General features: G+C 38.1%; 1 protein-coding gene across 1 annotated transcript in view; it reads left to right on the top strand.

Moving 5' to 3' along the window:
- Positions 1-14,411, top strand: part of ACBD6 (acyl-CoA binding domain containing 6) — a 115,433-nt gene that overhangs the window by 45,130 nt on the left and 55,892 nt on the right. Inside the window, exon 5 of the mRNA XM_038758597.1 lies at positions 5,592-5,697. Within this exon, the coding sequence (XP_038614525.1) occupies positions 5,592-5,697 (106 nt within the window). The remainder of the gene's footprint in view (positions 1-5,591; positions 5,698-14,411) is intronic.

The raw sequence follows: 14,411 nt of genomic DNA, 5'->3' as shown, positions 1-14,411 counted from the left end.
AGACGCTAAAATAATTAAGATTGGCTAGATAACTCAAAAAAGATGAGATTATGATTATACAGCAAGAATTGTATTATGAAAAGTAGATCATCTTTGTGTCAATGCTACTGGGCACTTATTGTGTGTAGAACACTGTTGTAAGAACCTGGGAGAGTACGATACAACAGAGTTAGTAAGGCTCAAATAATTCTGTGGTCTTTGCTTAGGAAAATTTACACCCAAATTGATTTTTCATAATAGATCACAGTTATTCGTTCAAATTGTGCCAAAGCACCCAGATTGTTTTAGACCAAATTGATAATTATAGCCCCATTAGACTGTAAACTCCTTGAATGTAGGGATTGAGTCTGCCAACTGTATTATACTCTCCCAAGCACGTAGTTTAGTACTCTTGTACAAAGCATAAAATAAATACCATGGATTGATTGATAAAACTAGATGGGATGGGAGCCATCCCAGGGCTCTGAAAGAATCTGGAGGGGAGGTTGTAAAATTCCTTCAAAGACTTTATCACCTATTGTCACATATAGCCACTGTACTGAAAAACCTGCAAGTCACCAGTGCTGTTCCCACTGTAAGAAGATTCCATAGATTACTCTAGTTATTAGAGAAAGTCAAGTCCCACTTGTGTATCTGGCAAAATGGTAGAATTTAAAATCAAGTTGAGGGTCTGCACTTTCTACTAGGTCAGGCTCTAATTCTGGTTCTGCCACTTGCCTGCTCTGAGACCTTGGTCAAGTCACTTAACTTCTGTGTGACTCAGATTCCTCATCTGTAAAATGGACTGTGAGCTCCACGTCAGACAGGAACCATGTCTGACCTGATTATCTTGTACAGTGTGTGGGATCTAATAAGTGTTAAGCAAACAATCATTTTTATTATTACTATTATTATTATTATGGGGAAATCAGACCTCACTGATCTGCGTGAGGTTTTGAGAGGATCTTATAAGTATGTGGTTAGAGGGAAACCAATAGACAGAACATATGGACAATTTCAAGAGTCCTTTGACAAGATTGCGCACAGCAAAGCTTTTTAAACAAAGTTATAATCATGGGTTATAGAGGGAAGTGTTCTTTCAGCCATAGACAACATGTTAGGGGAATAGAAACAAGGATAGAAATAAATAGCCACTTTTCTAGTTGGAGAAGTATAAATAGTGGGATCCTCCTTGAATCTGTGTTAAGGGCTGATTTTATTTAACGTTCTCTTAAAGGACTGTGTGATGAAATCTCCAGGTTTGCAAATGACACGAAGCCCTTCCAGGTGATGAAGTGCCATGCAAATGGGAATAAACTGCAGGGAGGTCTCATGAAGCTGCGTGAGTGGGTAGAAAATTTGCAGATGAGGTTGAGGATGAGCAAATATAAGGTAATGCAGCTAAGGAAAAATAATTCAAGCTCCAGCTTCATGATGATGCGTTCCTAGCTATTAGTTGTGTTTCAGGAAGAGATATTGGAGTCATTGTAGACTGTTCCCTCAAATTATTGGCCTAATGTGCAGCTGCAGCCAAAAGAGCAAATATATGCTCATCATCATCATGTAGAGTATTAGAAAATCAGACAAAATGCAGAGTTCTTCCTTGTGTTTGCGATGGGGATACTTGCCTCTTGTTCTGTTCAGCACATTGTCCACTGATTCTGTTGTATTGTACTCTCCTACACGTTTAGGTCAGCGCTCCGCACATAGTAAGTGCTCAATGAATATCATCGAGTGATTTTAGGAAGAATGTACAGAACTGAAAGAGGTACAGAGGAAGGATAACTAAAATAATCAAGGAGGTAGAGCCACTTCTGCCTAAGGGTAGACCGAAAAAGATTAGGATCCCACAGCCTGGGTGCGAGCAGAGCTAACATGGTATTGTCCCCAAATCCTACTGCACCAGTATGAGGGGGTAGCAATTGAAGATTGAAACTTGTAGATTCAGGAGAAACCTAGGGAAAAACTTATTTACAAAGATGTGGTAAGCCAGTAGAATTTGCTACCGAAGAAAATTGCCTAATGCAAAAAAGCAAAATGTTCATAGAGGTTTTATATGTTAGAAATGTCCATGCTCTGTATTGAATGGAGAAGCTTGGCAGAAGTTGGTAGCATTCATAACCATGAGGATAGATGTCAGAGAAGCCAACCATCACCAGTTCTGCAACAGTTCTTTTGCTGCTACTGTTGGAGACAGAATACTGAACTGTGTGGACCATTAAGTCTGTCAGTGTTTGTAGGAGTGTATAGTCTGTTTTGCATTTGTGTGTGGTATTTGCATATCTGCACCTGGCTGTTTGTTTTTAAATTAATTTGTGAATTATTTGTTCGTAGATATAGATATAGGTATATGGAAGTCTGTTTTTTTATTTGTAAATGAGAGTGTGTGCATATGTGTCTACAAATCTAATCTTGTTGATCCCGTGGGAAGAGCAGTGCAGAGGGAATCAGGGGAACTGGATTCTAGTCTTGGTTCTGTCTGTAGCTACAAACCAGTGTGGGCAGAAGCTGCTTGTGCACTTAGCAATGTGCTACACCCCACTTGTCTCCTAGGAGGGAGGCTCATCCCCTTCATTCTCTAGGGAGGTGTCCAGGTCATGGTGGGCTTTCCTTCTCCCAAACCAAAACAATGCCTACCACAGCTGCTAAAAGCATATATAAAGAGAACTGTCTTTCCCCAGCAGGCAAGATTGTGAAAACGGATTGAGCCTGTGTTCATCAGCAGAAGGAAATATTGGTAAAACTAATGCACTCATACTCATCTCACTGTTGTGAAAATTGAAGTTCTGCCTGGTCTTTTCATTAAAAATGTAGAGAGACTTCTATAGCAACTTGTAAAATATCGATAGAGTAGTCACAATAGAACATTTAATAAGAGTATTTTTTTAAAAGACTACATTAGCCTTTGGTGGTTTGTATTTGGCATACTAAATAGATATGGAAGATCACTGTTGATTGATATCAAAGAAGAAGGCAGAGCAATGTCTCCCAACATCACGTTTGGACAGAAATATCAATCCTTTACCTTTCAAGTTGACAACTTCTTGTCATGCGTCCAAGGTAGGGAACCTGGAATTAGAAATGTGCCCACAAAGGAGGGGTGATCTTTATCAGCAGTGCTTTTCAGTTGACTGGACAGCAGAGAAAGTAAGTCATGGCCCTTTTCCTTCAGCAAGAGCTTTGTATCAGTAGTTTCTCTCTCTCTTTCTCCCTCCCCCCAACTGTTTCACTACAGTCAGGGGGGGAAAAATGAAGCTGAGATCTGAAGAATGAATCATGATTTATATAAGGCACATAAAAATTGAGGAAATTAAACTAAGAAGTTACCAAACTGAGCCTTCCTTGTTCTGCTGTGTCCTCACCTTTTTTATATTGCTTGGAAGATTCACATTTTTAGCCCTGATCATCCCCTTTTTTTCATTGTCATTTTTATTTGAGAACTACGAGGGGGCTCTTTCTGTGCCTGACTGCCCTATTCAGATTCTAAGGATTACCTCCATTATATGGAAAATAAAACAGTATGGCTACAAATTAAATCAAACCATTGATTTGATTACATAGGCAGCCTAATCTACTGTTACCCCACTTCAAAGGAAAGAATCAGTGAACATTTTCACAAGGGCCAAATCCTGGCTTGGAGTTCCTGTATGTTGAGCCCATTTCTTGAGGGTGTCTATTACAGGTTTGGTCATTGCTTTGTCTCAAGGGCCACATTAAATTAAACACGTAATAATTAAATAAATCTTTAAATTGATGACAAAAATTTTATATGTTTTATTTGAAATAATCAGTCAATCACTGATATTTGTTGAGTGCTTCCTGAGTGCTGAGCAATGTATCAAGCGGTTGAATAGCCTGAACTACGTAGTTAGGACAGATTCCATTGCTTGGTTTTTCAGATTAGGATGTTATTCTAACATTCTTAAAACATTTCCAAGGAGAAGAAATGTTGTACTAGGGTTACATTTTTAACTTTAAACAGATAAAGATTCACAACAATCTAAATATAGCTCCACTGAAGTATTTACAGTTCTCTGAAGGTGGATTGGGGAACTGTTTCCCTTTTTCAGAGTGTAGCGTAAGTATTATTTCTGATTAATCTGCATTAAGGTATGATTTAAATCTGTGTGAAAGTTAATTGAAATGAGGCTTAGTTGTATTTAAACATGTTAAGGAGCAGAACCATCCCCAAGTGTGACATTAAAAAAAATGCACAGGATAGATTACATTACATCATTTCTTGCCTGAAGGAATATGAGCCAGTTATACCATGTTTAACACTTTGGCATCTAAAAAAAAAAAAAAACCCAAATTCTTCCAGCAAGAAATTTTACAATGCCACTGGACTGCACAATTAAGTAATCTGACAGCTGTAGTGAATATGAGATTTTAGGAAGTGTTTTCAGTGCAATATGATGAGACTTTACTGAATCATTTTCAATGACATTATTTGGATTAATGACATGTTATATCACCATCAGATAATATTCATTACATGCTCAGGGATCATTGCATGTGCTGGGCACTATAAAAAGTGAGTTAAGCAGACATGACCCCTAACCTCCAGAAATGTACATCTTGAAAAAGACATTGTGTACCCAGTTACATAATTAAGTAAAGATTATATAAAGAAGAACAGATTTATTGACAACTAAACAAAAAAGAAAAAGTAACTATTTTCAGGATTTATAATGTTGCTGTGTGTAGGGTGCTAAGGTGTGAGTTCAGGAGTCACTTTCACTTTTGGAGTGGAAGGGAGTTGGTTAGGCTTTGTAAAATGGGATATGCCATTTATAGTTGCAGTCAGAGGGCAGAGTTGGGTAGCTAGATTCAGGGGGCATAGGTGGTATGGGAAATGATGTAGAATTATGAGTAAAAATTTACCTGGGGAAAATGTTTTTGTTTTAATCATTTTAAACAGTATTCTTTCGTCATAATGAAAGAATTGGAATTTACTTTCCTAGGTTTCCAGTGTATCAGTCACTTCACAGTTTTGATTCTGGCTTTGCTATAGCAAATTATGTAATATGCTGATAAGCCCCGAATTTCTAACTCTTCTTCTGCTCCCTCATTTCCACTTCTTGGATATTGCCTCTAATAATAAACTATCCTTGGACATAAGTGCTTAAATAAAAACAGGATTTTAAATACCAAAACAGCAGTACACTGCAAGAATGAGATTTACCAGTCTCCTTTCAAGCCCATAAGTTAACAATAACTTGGAGAAGTTAACCACCACAAGCACTTTCCCTTCTGTGTGTTTTCTCATTTTGTGCCCTCGACTTAGTGCATTATGTAGAAAATGCCTAAGATTGAGGTATGGAGTCATCTACACATAAAATGAGTACTGGGAAAATGTAGTAGTGTTCTTGTTGAAGCAGATGGATTTTTTTTTCCTCTCAATACTCTGATAGCATTTCTGTTCCTTGGAAATAGATTGGGCTGTGTTATGATAGAGAAATCATTGGTTGACATGTAAACTATCAGAAATCTGTTTCACATCAATGATATCATTGTGCATGCATCTGCAAAAAGCAGCTTATGTTTAAACTGTATCATATTTGTGTGTGGATCTAATAGGAACACATCTTTTTGTTTTTCACCCCAATTAGGGAGGAAGACAAGAACATATTTGATTACTGCAGGGAAAACAACATTGACCATGTAACAAAAGCCATCAAATCAAAAAAAGTGGATGTGAATGTTAAGGATGAAGAGGTATGAAAAATGGGTCCTGTCCTGATCAATTGCTCCTTGTTTTAGTCAGTTGGGTATGTCTGAATTTTTTTTTAAATTATCAAACTAAATTATGAACACCTCAATAGGGCTCTGTGATCATACAAGCAAGAATGAAAACATCACTGAAATTTCAGGTCCAGCTGAAACGTTTCTTCTGCTCCAGAAGACTCTGGAGTACATAGAGTCTTAATTATTTGAAATTACTGGCAGGGGTGACCTAGATAAATAAAATCCATTGATAATTCTGCAACCTCTCTTTAGCCAGTAATTTCAAATTCTTAGGAGCTCTCATAATGTATTTTTATAGGGAGGAAGTATTCAACTAACTGGTTACATTTGCATAGTTTTCTGTTCCTGTCTATCTTTGAGGTTGAAAGATGAATAAAAACAACAAAAAGCAAGTGGGAAAGTATTAACAAAGAGGAAGGAATAAGTAATCCATCAAATATCTAATCAGCTTCTGAATAATTTAGAGTTGTATAAACTTTAGCACTAATAATACTCTAACTCTGTAGTGAGATCATTAGCATTAGTAGCACTGTCTAGCCCAGTAAGTATTCAGTTTTGTTTCCTTCTATGAACTTGATAAAAACAATCAATCCATTGTATTTACTGAGTGCTTACTATGTGCAGAGCACTAATACTAAATGTTTGGGAGAGTACAGTACAACAGAATTAGCAGGCCCGTTCCCTTCCCATAAGAAAGGTTGGTTTAATAGAAAATGTATCCCAGCTGTGGTCAGTCAATCTAGGTTTCCATCCCAATGTATAGCTACAGTTTTTGGCAGGACACAATCAATCGGGGACACAAATGATTTTCTTCGATCAGTGGCTTCCAAGAACTCTGCTGCAAGGCTAAGAGTCCCATGACCACAAGTAGTAATGACCTTTGCACCTTTGAATGCAGAGGTGCCTAATATTTAATAAAACACTTAAAAAACAACTGCACAGTGGCTCTGCCACTAGCCTGCTATATAGCCTATCTAAGGCCATCACATATGCAGCCTCCTTTACCCCCCTCCTCCCAGCACATTGTATTTTCCCAAACAGATGAAGTGCTTACACATTCATAGACTGAGACGCCACAAATTCAGTTGGGTTCTTTCATAGCTCCAAGCAGATTTCTGTCCTCTCAGCCATGACAGCTCAGGCTGGGGTTTTGAATGCTGATGGCAAAGTTGTTTTGGGTTGGGGGTTTTTTTGTTGTTTTTTTTTTTTTTTACAATTCACCAGGATTTCAAGTGAATTAATTTTGTGAGGAGGAAAAGGGAGTTGAAAATGAAAGTCAAATTTTTACGTTCTAAATGATATGAATTTGAGATTGCGTTGTGCCATTTTGAATTCTGTTTGTAGTTCTCTTAATTTCTATCAACTGCAGATATTGGTCAGTAGTCTTAAAATGAAGAATCAAAAAGAATTACTGCTTCCAGGTAATTCTTCCTAATAATTGATAAAAGATACACACTGAGTAAAATGAAGTAGCAGAGCCTCTATTTTCAAGTCATCTGCAGGTGAACTTGTGATTGTGTGTTCTGTTAGTGGTAATGTGCTTTTCCTTGGAAAGGTACACATATGTTAAAGCTGCATTTAAAGCACTCAGATCCAAGCTGGCTTTCACTTTTGAAGGTGACTCTTCTGACATTGAAATACTAACCATGCAAGTGGGGTATTGACCAAAAAAACCAGATGCAGGACTTGCAGTCCATGCCAAATTGGGTGCACATAAAGATAATTCCTGGCAATATAATACTTTGGCCCCTGGCAGAGTAATTCACTTTTTTCGAGACCACACCTTTTGGTTTATTCATCCTGCTCCCTATCCTCTTGGCTGCCTGACAAATTTTCTGCAGCTTTGGTCTCTCCACAGACCACTATTATATTGTGGGATTGTGACTGTTCCTTCCTTATGCCTTTTAAACGTTTATTCTATCCTTCCTGCTTGTTTGTATCTTTTAGCCCTCCATGCCTCCACTGCATGAGAATCCTGCTGTTAACCATTCTTGTCCCATCCAATGACACTGAACTGCAGTGAGCTCAATGCTGCTGAAGTGACTGGATTTCAGAAAGTCATTGTTGGTAACCTTTTCCTACCGGTTGACGTTAAATAGGGCTCATAAGTGACCCTGCTCATAAGTAAAACTGCTCAAAAAGTTGACTGTGTTTACTGTAATGGTCCAGGTCTCAAATCTTTAAGAAGCTTGATTCCTAGGTGTTACGAACTCTGTACTCCCAAAAGGCATGATGTTCTGAAATTTGGCCCTTACTTTTATCTTTGCATCGTTGGATAGCAGATTGCTTAGGGTGAAGAAATTTGTGACAACATTTGTGTGTGTGTGTGTATAGGGCTTCCCAAGTGCAGGCTGGTATGTTACCTTGGTTTTCCTTAGGCTTTTTGTCAGTCCATAGTTCTATGTTGAATCTGCAAAACAATTCATAATTACTTGCAGGTTGTCTTGTGTTTGTGCCTTAAGAGCCCAGGATTCGACAAGTAGAAACACATACTTTGTGTTTTGTGATCTATAGCAACAGCTTATTTATAAAACCTCAGATGCTTATGCAGGCACTTGGAATGATAACTGACAAATTTGGTGTGGAGACAAAGAAGCAAAATGTGCTCTGAATGAATTATGTTTCAGGATAATTAAGCCGTGGGTTTATTTAGTTGTGATTGACGATAGTTCCTCTTACATCTTTTTGAAAATTCAGTATTCCAAATGTAGTGATATAATTAAATTGGATATCAAATGTGTGGAAATGCAGAATTTCTGTGATTTATTGTAGTTGAAAAGTAAGTAGATCAAATTGCCCTTGTAGTAGGCAAAACAGTTAATAGCATAGATGACAGTTTCAGAATTCTGTGCATTTAAAATCCTTTTTACATTCATATAGCTGAGATCTTTAATGCAAACATTTTCAAGGAAGGTTGGAAATTGAGAACTTGACCAAAAATCAGAACTATATTTGTATTCAGTTTAAAAGAGATATTTAATGTGTTTTCTTGGGATCCATATCAGTACAGAGCCCTCTATGCACCAGCCTGAAAGTCTACTGTGCTAATGATGGACACAATATTTTATTTATATCAACTTGAAAACTATCAATTGTGCTACTGGAATTCCTACCACAAAGTAAATGTGATTCCTACTATCTCTGGAACAAACATCAAGCATTTTGTTTGTTTCTATATTTAATAGTGGGGGTGTTTCGTAAAACTAAAGACAGGGAATTACTGTTTTAATGTGAAGTGTAGTTTAAACCTATCTTAAAACAGAAGAGACTATGCAGGTTTATGTTGAGATAATTGATAGAAATTGCATATTTTTTTTCATTAATCTATCATAGGTCACCCCAAAAACTCTTTCATTTGGAGAAGGTGGTCTTCACATCAGCTCATACTTAGTTTCCTGTAATGCTTTTTGCACTGAGATAATTCCAGTACAGTCTCTTTCTTCATTCCAACCAATTATTGGGTGGCTGTAATGAATAGTCATCTGTATGCTTGCTTATTAATTTTTTCAAATATTTTGAAGGAATTAATCCCTTCCCCCTTCTACTTTCTTTGTTTTTGAATAAATTTGTGACTCATGGCAGAATAAAATTTATATTCGGTTGGCTTGAGAAACTGCTACCAAACTGACCAACTTGACAGTAGTAACCCAAGCCAGGCAGAGAAGATTTAAAAGGCAGGGTCAGTTCACTAAAGCTAAATTTATGCTTTTTTATTCCAGATTTGATGGGGGGGGGGGGGGAAACGCATCCTCTTAAATAACCTCTGCTTAGCAGTATATGTTCTGTAGGGTACTGTTGTTGATTAAAATATTAATTCAGTAGAAAATTGTTCATTCACACTAATGACTGGGACATATATTTTGAATTATGAAATTCCAAAAGTTTTCATGAGTACAGACAATTTAGGGAGAGCCCTAAATTAAAGAAATCATCTAAATTTACCAAACAATACATCCCATTTAAAATTGAAAATTCAGATTCTACATTATTTGTTACTACAACTGTGCTTTCATAAATCCTAACCTGGGGATACTTTGGGAAATTGACAGAATGTGGTGTCAGTGGGACATCAAATCTCTTTCCAAATTAAGGTTCTCCAAAACTGTAGAAATGTCCAACTTTCTCCATGATTATGGCATTAAACACTAGTTCAAATCCAACATGAGGTCTCAGGCAATTTCATTGGTGTTGCCTTTTCAAGTGGCAAAGTAGAATGGCCAAAGAATAGGCCCTGCAATATAATCAGATCGGTGTTGAAGCAGCGCTGGTGAAAACTCAGATTTACTGGGAAGAGGGTATGGGGGAAAAATGGATGATACCAGAATACCAAAGCAGCTGGTATACTGAAATGGGAATATGCAAGTAGGGAAGGAGATTCGAACAAGTGTTTTTAGAGGTCAGCTGACGCACAATCTTAAATAATGAGGTGGAGCCGGGCTGTTGGGAGGAAACAGTAGCAGATGGGACTAGCTTGGTGTCTAACAATTAGATGAGGGATTGTTCACATATACCAGAAGCTTTGGAAAGATTGTCATATCAAGAAGCAGTAATGGCAGGCAGCAGATATAACTGTCACAGCAGCGTGGCCAAAGATTGTTTTTCCACGTACCCAGTGCGTATTGGATTGGGCATCCTCTCACTCAGGGATAAGATCATTATCTTTGAGAGAAAGGGCAGTTCAAAATAGAGAGCTGTCTTTCAGGTTTGTGTGTGTGTACATATATATGAGTGTATGTATCTATTTGTAGCTTATTGTGATGGAAAGATGCTTTTAAAATACCCATTTATGATTAATAGTGCTTTTTACAGAATCAGGTATATATTATAGTGTGTTATAAATCAACAATGCTAACATGCATCAGGTGATCGTATAAAGTAGACAGTAGTAGCCCTTGAATTTGACCTCAATTCACGGTAAGGATACTAAAACCTTTGCTTACAAGAGAATCTTTTACTATTTGTCATTTCTGGTAGCTCTAGAGTATATAAATGTCTTCCCTCTTCTATTTTGGGATTAAGGGCAGGTTTGGGGACATTTAGAGTAACTCTTCAAAGTGGAGTATTTGCATTTACAGGTTGAAACAAATGATTTAAAGGGCATGAAGGGGAACTGCCAGAAGCAGCCAGTCCGTCAGTACCCCTGACACCTTAAAGAAGCCATGATGCAGGCACGAGATCCTGAGCCAGTGGAGGCTCAAGGAAGCCACAGGGTGGGACAGCTCAGGCCAGTGGCATAATGAGCCATGCCCAATCACTGTAAATCCCAAGCAGCTTCATCAGAACTTTCTAAAAGTGCTACATTTTCACATAGAGGAGGGACTTGGGGAACCTGCCTACTAATGCTTCATTATTTCTCAGTCACTGTAACCATGATCAGTCACAGTAATCAGTATTATTGAGGGCTTACTATACCAGCACAGTACTCAGCACTTGGGAGGTAGTGCAATACAACAGGTTAGTAGACCTGTTCCCTGCCGACAGTGAGCTTATAAGCTAGAGGCAGAGAAACTGTAACAATGTAAAATCCATACCTTTGAAGTTTCCATTTCTACTAGCAATTTAAAGATGTTTTTTTACTTGTGTTTATCAGGGCGTTTAAGCTTGTAGTCTTTCTTTTCGTCTTGCATTTTACCATGTGAAGATATTACTAAGTAGATGGTACTAATGTAGCTTTCATCTGCACTTGCAAAGAAAGTCATTGTCAGAAAATTCATTCTAATTCAAGGTTAATTAGTGTACCATTAAAATAATGTGTTACAAAAATTAATTACATATCAGGTCAAAAAGTGTGTTAAAAAGCTTAATGTAAATGTCTGGGATCACATCATCCTCCTTAAAACCATGTTATACAGATACCATCGTGCTGAAAAAATATCCAAAGATGAAAATCATTTGTGAGGTCCAGTCATAGGTGTTTCCCCTAAAGTAAATTTTTGGCAGAGAATATGGGAAATTTAACATGTAACACCCATTAAGAATAAAATAAGTTGCTTGTCCACTTCCCTGTGGCAATGTTCAAAAATTTATATGATAGCATAACTTGTTTAAATGCTTCTAGGTTTCAAAATGAGAAAAGGGAAACTGGGAAAGCCCTTGATGGAAAGTCAGAAAGGGATTTCATCATTCTGGAGCTTCCTTGAGGGCAGTTGAACCTCGTAACATATACCAGGATTTCAGATGACTGGAGGGAGGCAGAGGGGGGCCTGGCTTTCTTTGCATTTTGAGAGTCTTCAGGGCTCCTTGTATTATTATCTGGAGGTTTGGATTGGATGGGCACCAGAGAGCTTCATAACCCCCTGCCTCATTACCACCCAGGCCAATCATAAGCAAGATTCTTCCAAGGCTGCCTAGGAGTTCCTAATAGTGAAGGAAATAGTGAAGAAATTCCAGGAATCTGCAAATAAATGAGTCACCAGAAGACTGTGGAAGTTGATTAGCTTTCTGGAGCCTCCCATCTGCTTGGTAGTCCTTCAGGCTGTGAGTTGGGTTGGGGGCAACAAAAAACCACCTCTGTGAAGCCATGGACTCTGGATCTGCTTGGGTGCCAGCCCACTCACTTATGGTGACCCTAAGAGCCCCAGAGGATACATGTCTGGAATTTGGAGTGGATGAAGGAGAGAAATAGATCCCAAGCCACAGGGCCTTAAAGGGCCTTAAACATTATGGGTTTGTTTTTTGCTTTCTCATTAGCATGTGCATTCCTATCAGCTTAAGCAGCTAGGTTGTCAATGGGAAAGCACATCCAGTTGTCAAATGGCCGAATATTTAATAGTTTTCATTTTACAGTAGCTGTAGTATACCTTTTGCACAAGTGCTTCATAAACAGTTAATTTTGAAATCATTTATATTAATAGTTGAACTTAACAACTATAATGTGTACATGTTAAAATTACAGTTATTAATTATAGAGAAGGTGAAACACTTTCCAAGTGACAAAGTAGAAGATGTAAAGCATTACCAATTTCTAAATTTTTTTAGTTCATAAAAATCGTTTTGGAGTTGTTCATTCAAAGGATGTCATTATGCCTCTGGGGGTTTTTGGAATTAGTGAACAGACCAATTGAATAATTGGGCAGGCAACACAAACCAAAATCATGCCTTGCTACACAACCCAAGATATTTTCTTAAAGGCATTTTGAAGTCACTTTATTTGGTCTTTCCTGACTATTCGATTTACTTCTGACTTCAAGTTACTTCTAGCTCTTGATCAGTAGTATTTATTGAACATGTACAAAGTGTAGAGCACTGTACAGTGTGCTCTATTGAACATGTACAGTGTGCTCTATTGAACATGTACAATGTGTAGAGCTTGAGAGAGTACAATAAAGGAAGGAGACAGGATCTCTTCCCACCAGGTATTTGCAATCTAACGGGGTTGGTCTATAGCAGATACATCAGATTCACTTCTGTGAATGGGGCACCTAGGAGGTTATACAAGCTGTCTGTGAAACTGCTGCAGATAAGGAATTCATTCTGTGTAAAAGAATGATCAGCTAGTACATTACAGTTAAATTAAATAAAAGGAAATAAAATTGGTGAATAGAAGTATTGTTATTCATTTGCTATAAGAGTATTAGTGGATGAGATTTCTATGGGGATTGGAAGGCGGGGAGAGAGACAGACAGACCTACAGAAAGAGAACAAGAACAAAAATGAGTACACACACCAGAATGAGAACATAGTGACATAGTGGGAAAGAGGGAGGGAGGCAGACCAAGATAGTTACTAGCCCAATAACAGGGAGCAAGAGGGAAGATAAAGGTGCCCCACTCCTATCTCTGCAGTCCAGCTCTATGTTCTGGTAGGGAAGACTGCAAGCAAAATGATATTCCAAAGTCCTGGAGAGCTGCCTAGGTACCAGCAGCAGCAGCACCTCCAACCTGAAACAAGGAGGTAGGCTGTAGGTAGAGGTAGGGACAAGACATTCTATCGTGCGTCTTTCTTTTATCCTCCCTCTACAGGGTAATGGTTCATCCTCCTCCCATTTAGCACCTTTTATTAATCCACCGGAAACAGGTATTCCCAAGCAAATGGAAGCAACTCAAACATTAAAAGAGAAAGGTGCAAGATGCATCATATAAATTGTGGCATTATTTATACATTAATTTTTTTTCAAAAAGGCTTTCCTTTAATTAGATGAAGAAATAGCTACATCAGGAAAAGTTTTAAAAAGTGAGTGGGTGGAGAAAATTTGCTTTTGAGAGGTGTTCTTCATTCTAATACCTCCCTTGCCCCCAGTGTATACTGGCTTAATCTCTCCTAAAACCAACATAATGCAAGGATTTGAGTTTAATGTGGAAAAACATTCCACTTTCTAAACATGACCACAGCACCACCATCTTCAAAAAAACAGTGCTAAACTGCACATCAGTCAGTCGTCAGGAAGATCCTTGGCTTTTGGTATCTAGCTTGCTGGATAGAGCACAGGCCTGGGGGTCAGAAGAACCTGGGTTCTAATGCCGGCTCCACAACTTTACTTATCTGCTATGCAGTCTTGGGCAACTCACCTAATTTTTCTGGGCCTCAGTTACCTCCATCTCCAAATGGACACTAAGATTGTGGGCCCCATGTGGGATATGGGCTGTATGCAACTTGATTAGCTCGAATCTACCCCAGCACTTAGTACAGTACCTGGCATATCATAAGCATTCATTCATTCATTCATTGTCGTATTTATTGTGCAC

The sequence above is a fragment of the Tachyglossus aculeatus genome, chromosome 16 (assembly GCF_015852505.1).
Source record: "Tachyglossus aculeatus isolate mTacAcu1 chromosome 16, mTacAcu1.pri, whole genome shotgun sequence".
NCBI classification, from domain to species: domain Eukaryota; kingdom Metazoa; phylum Chordata; class Mammalia; order Monotremata; family Tachyglossidae; genus Tachyglossus; species Tachyglossus aculeatus.
This window is presented reverse-complemented; position numbering and strand designations above follow the sequence as displayed.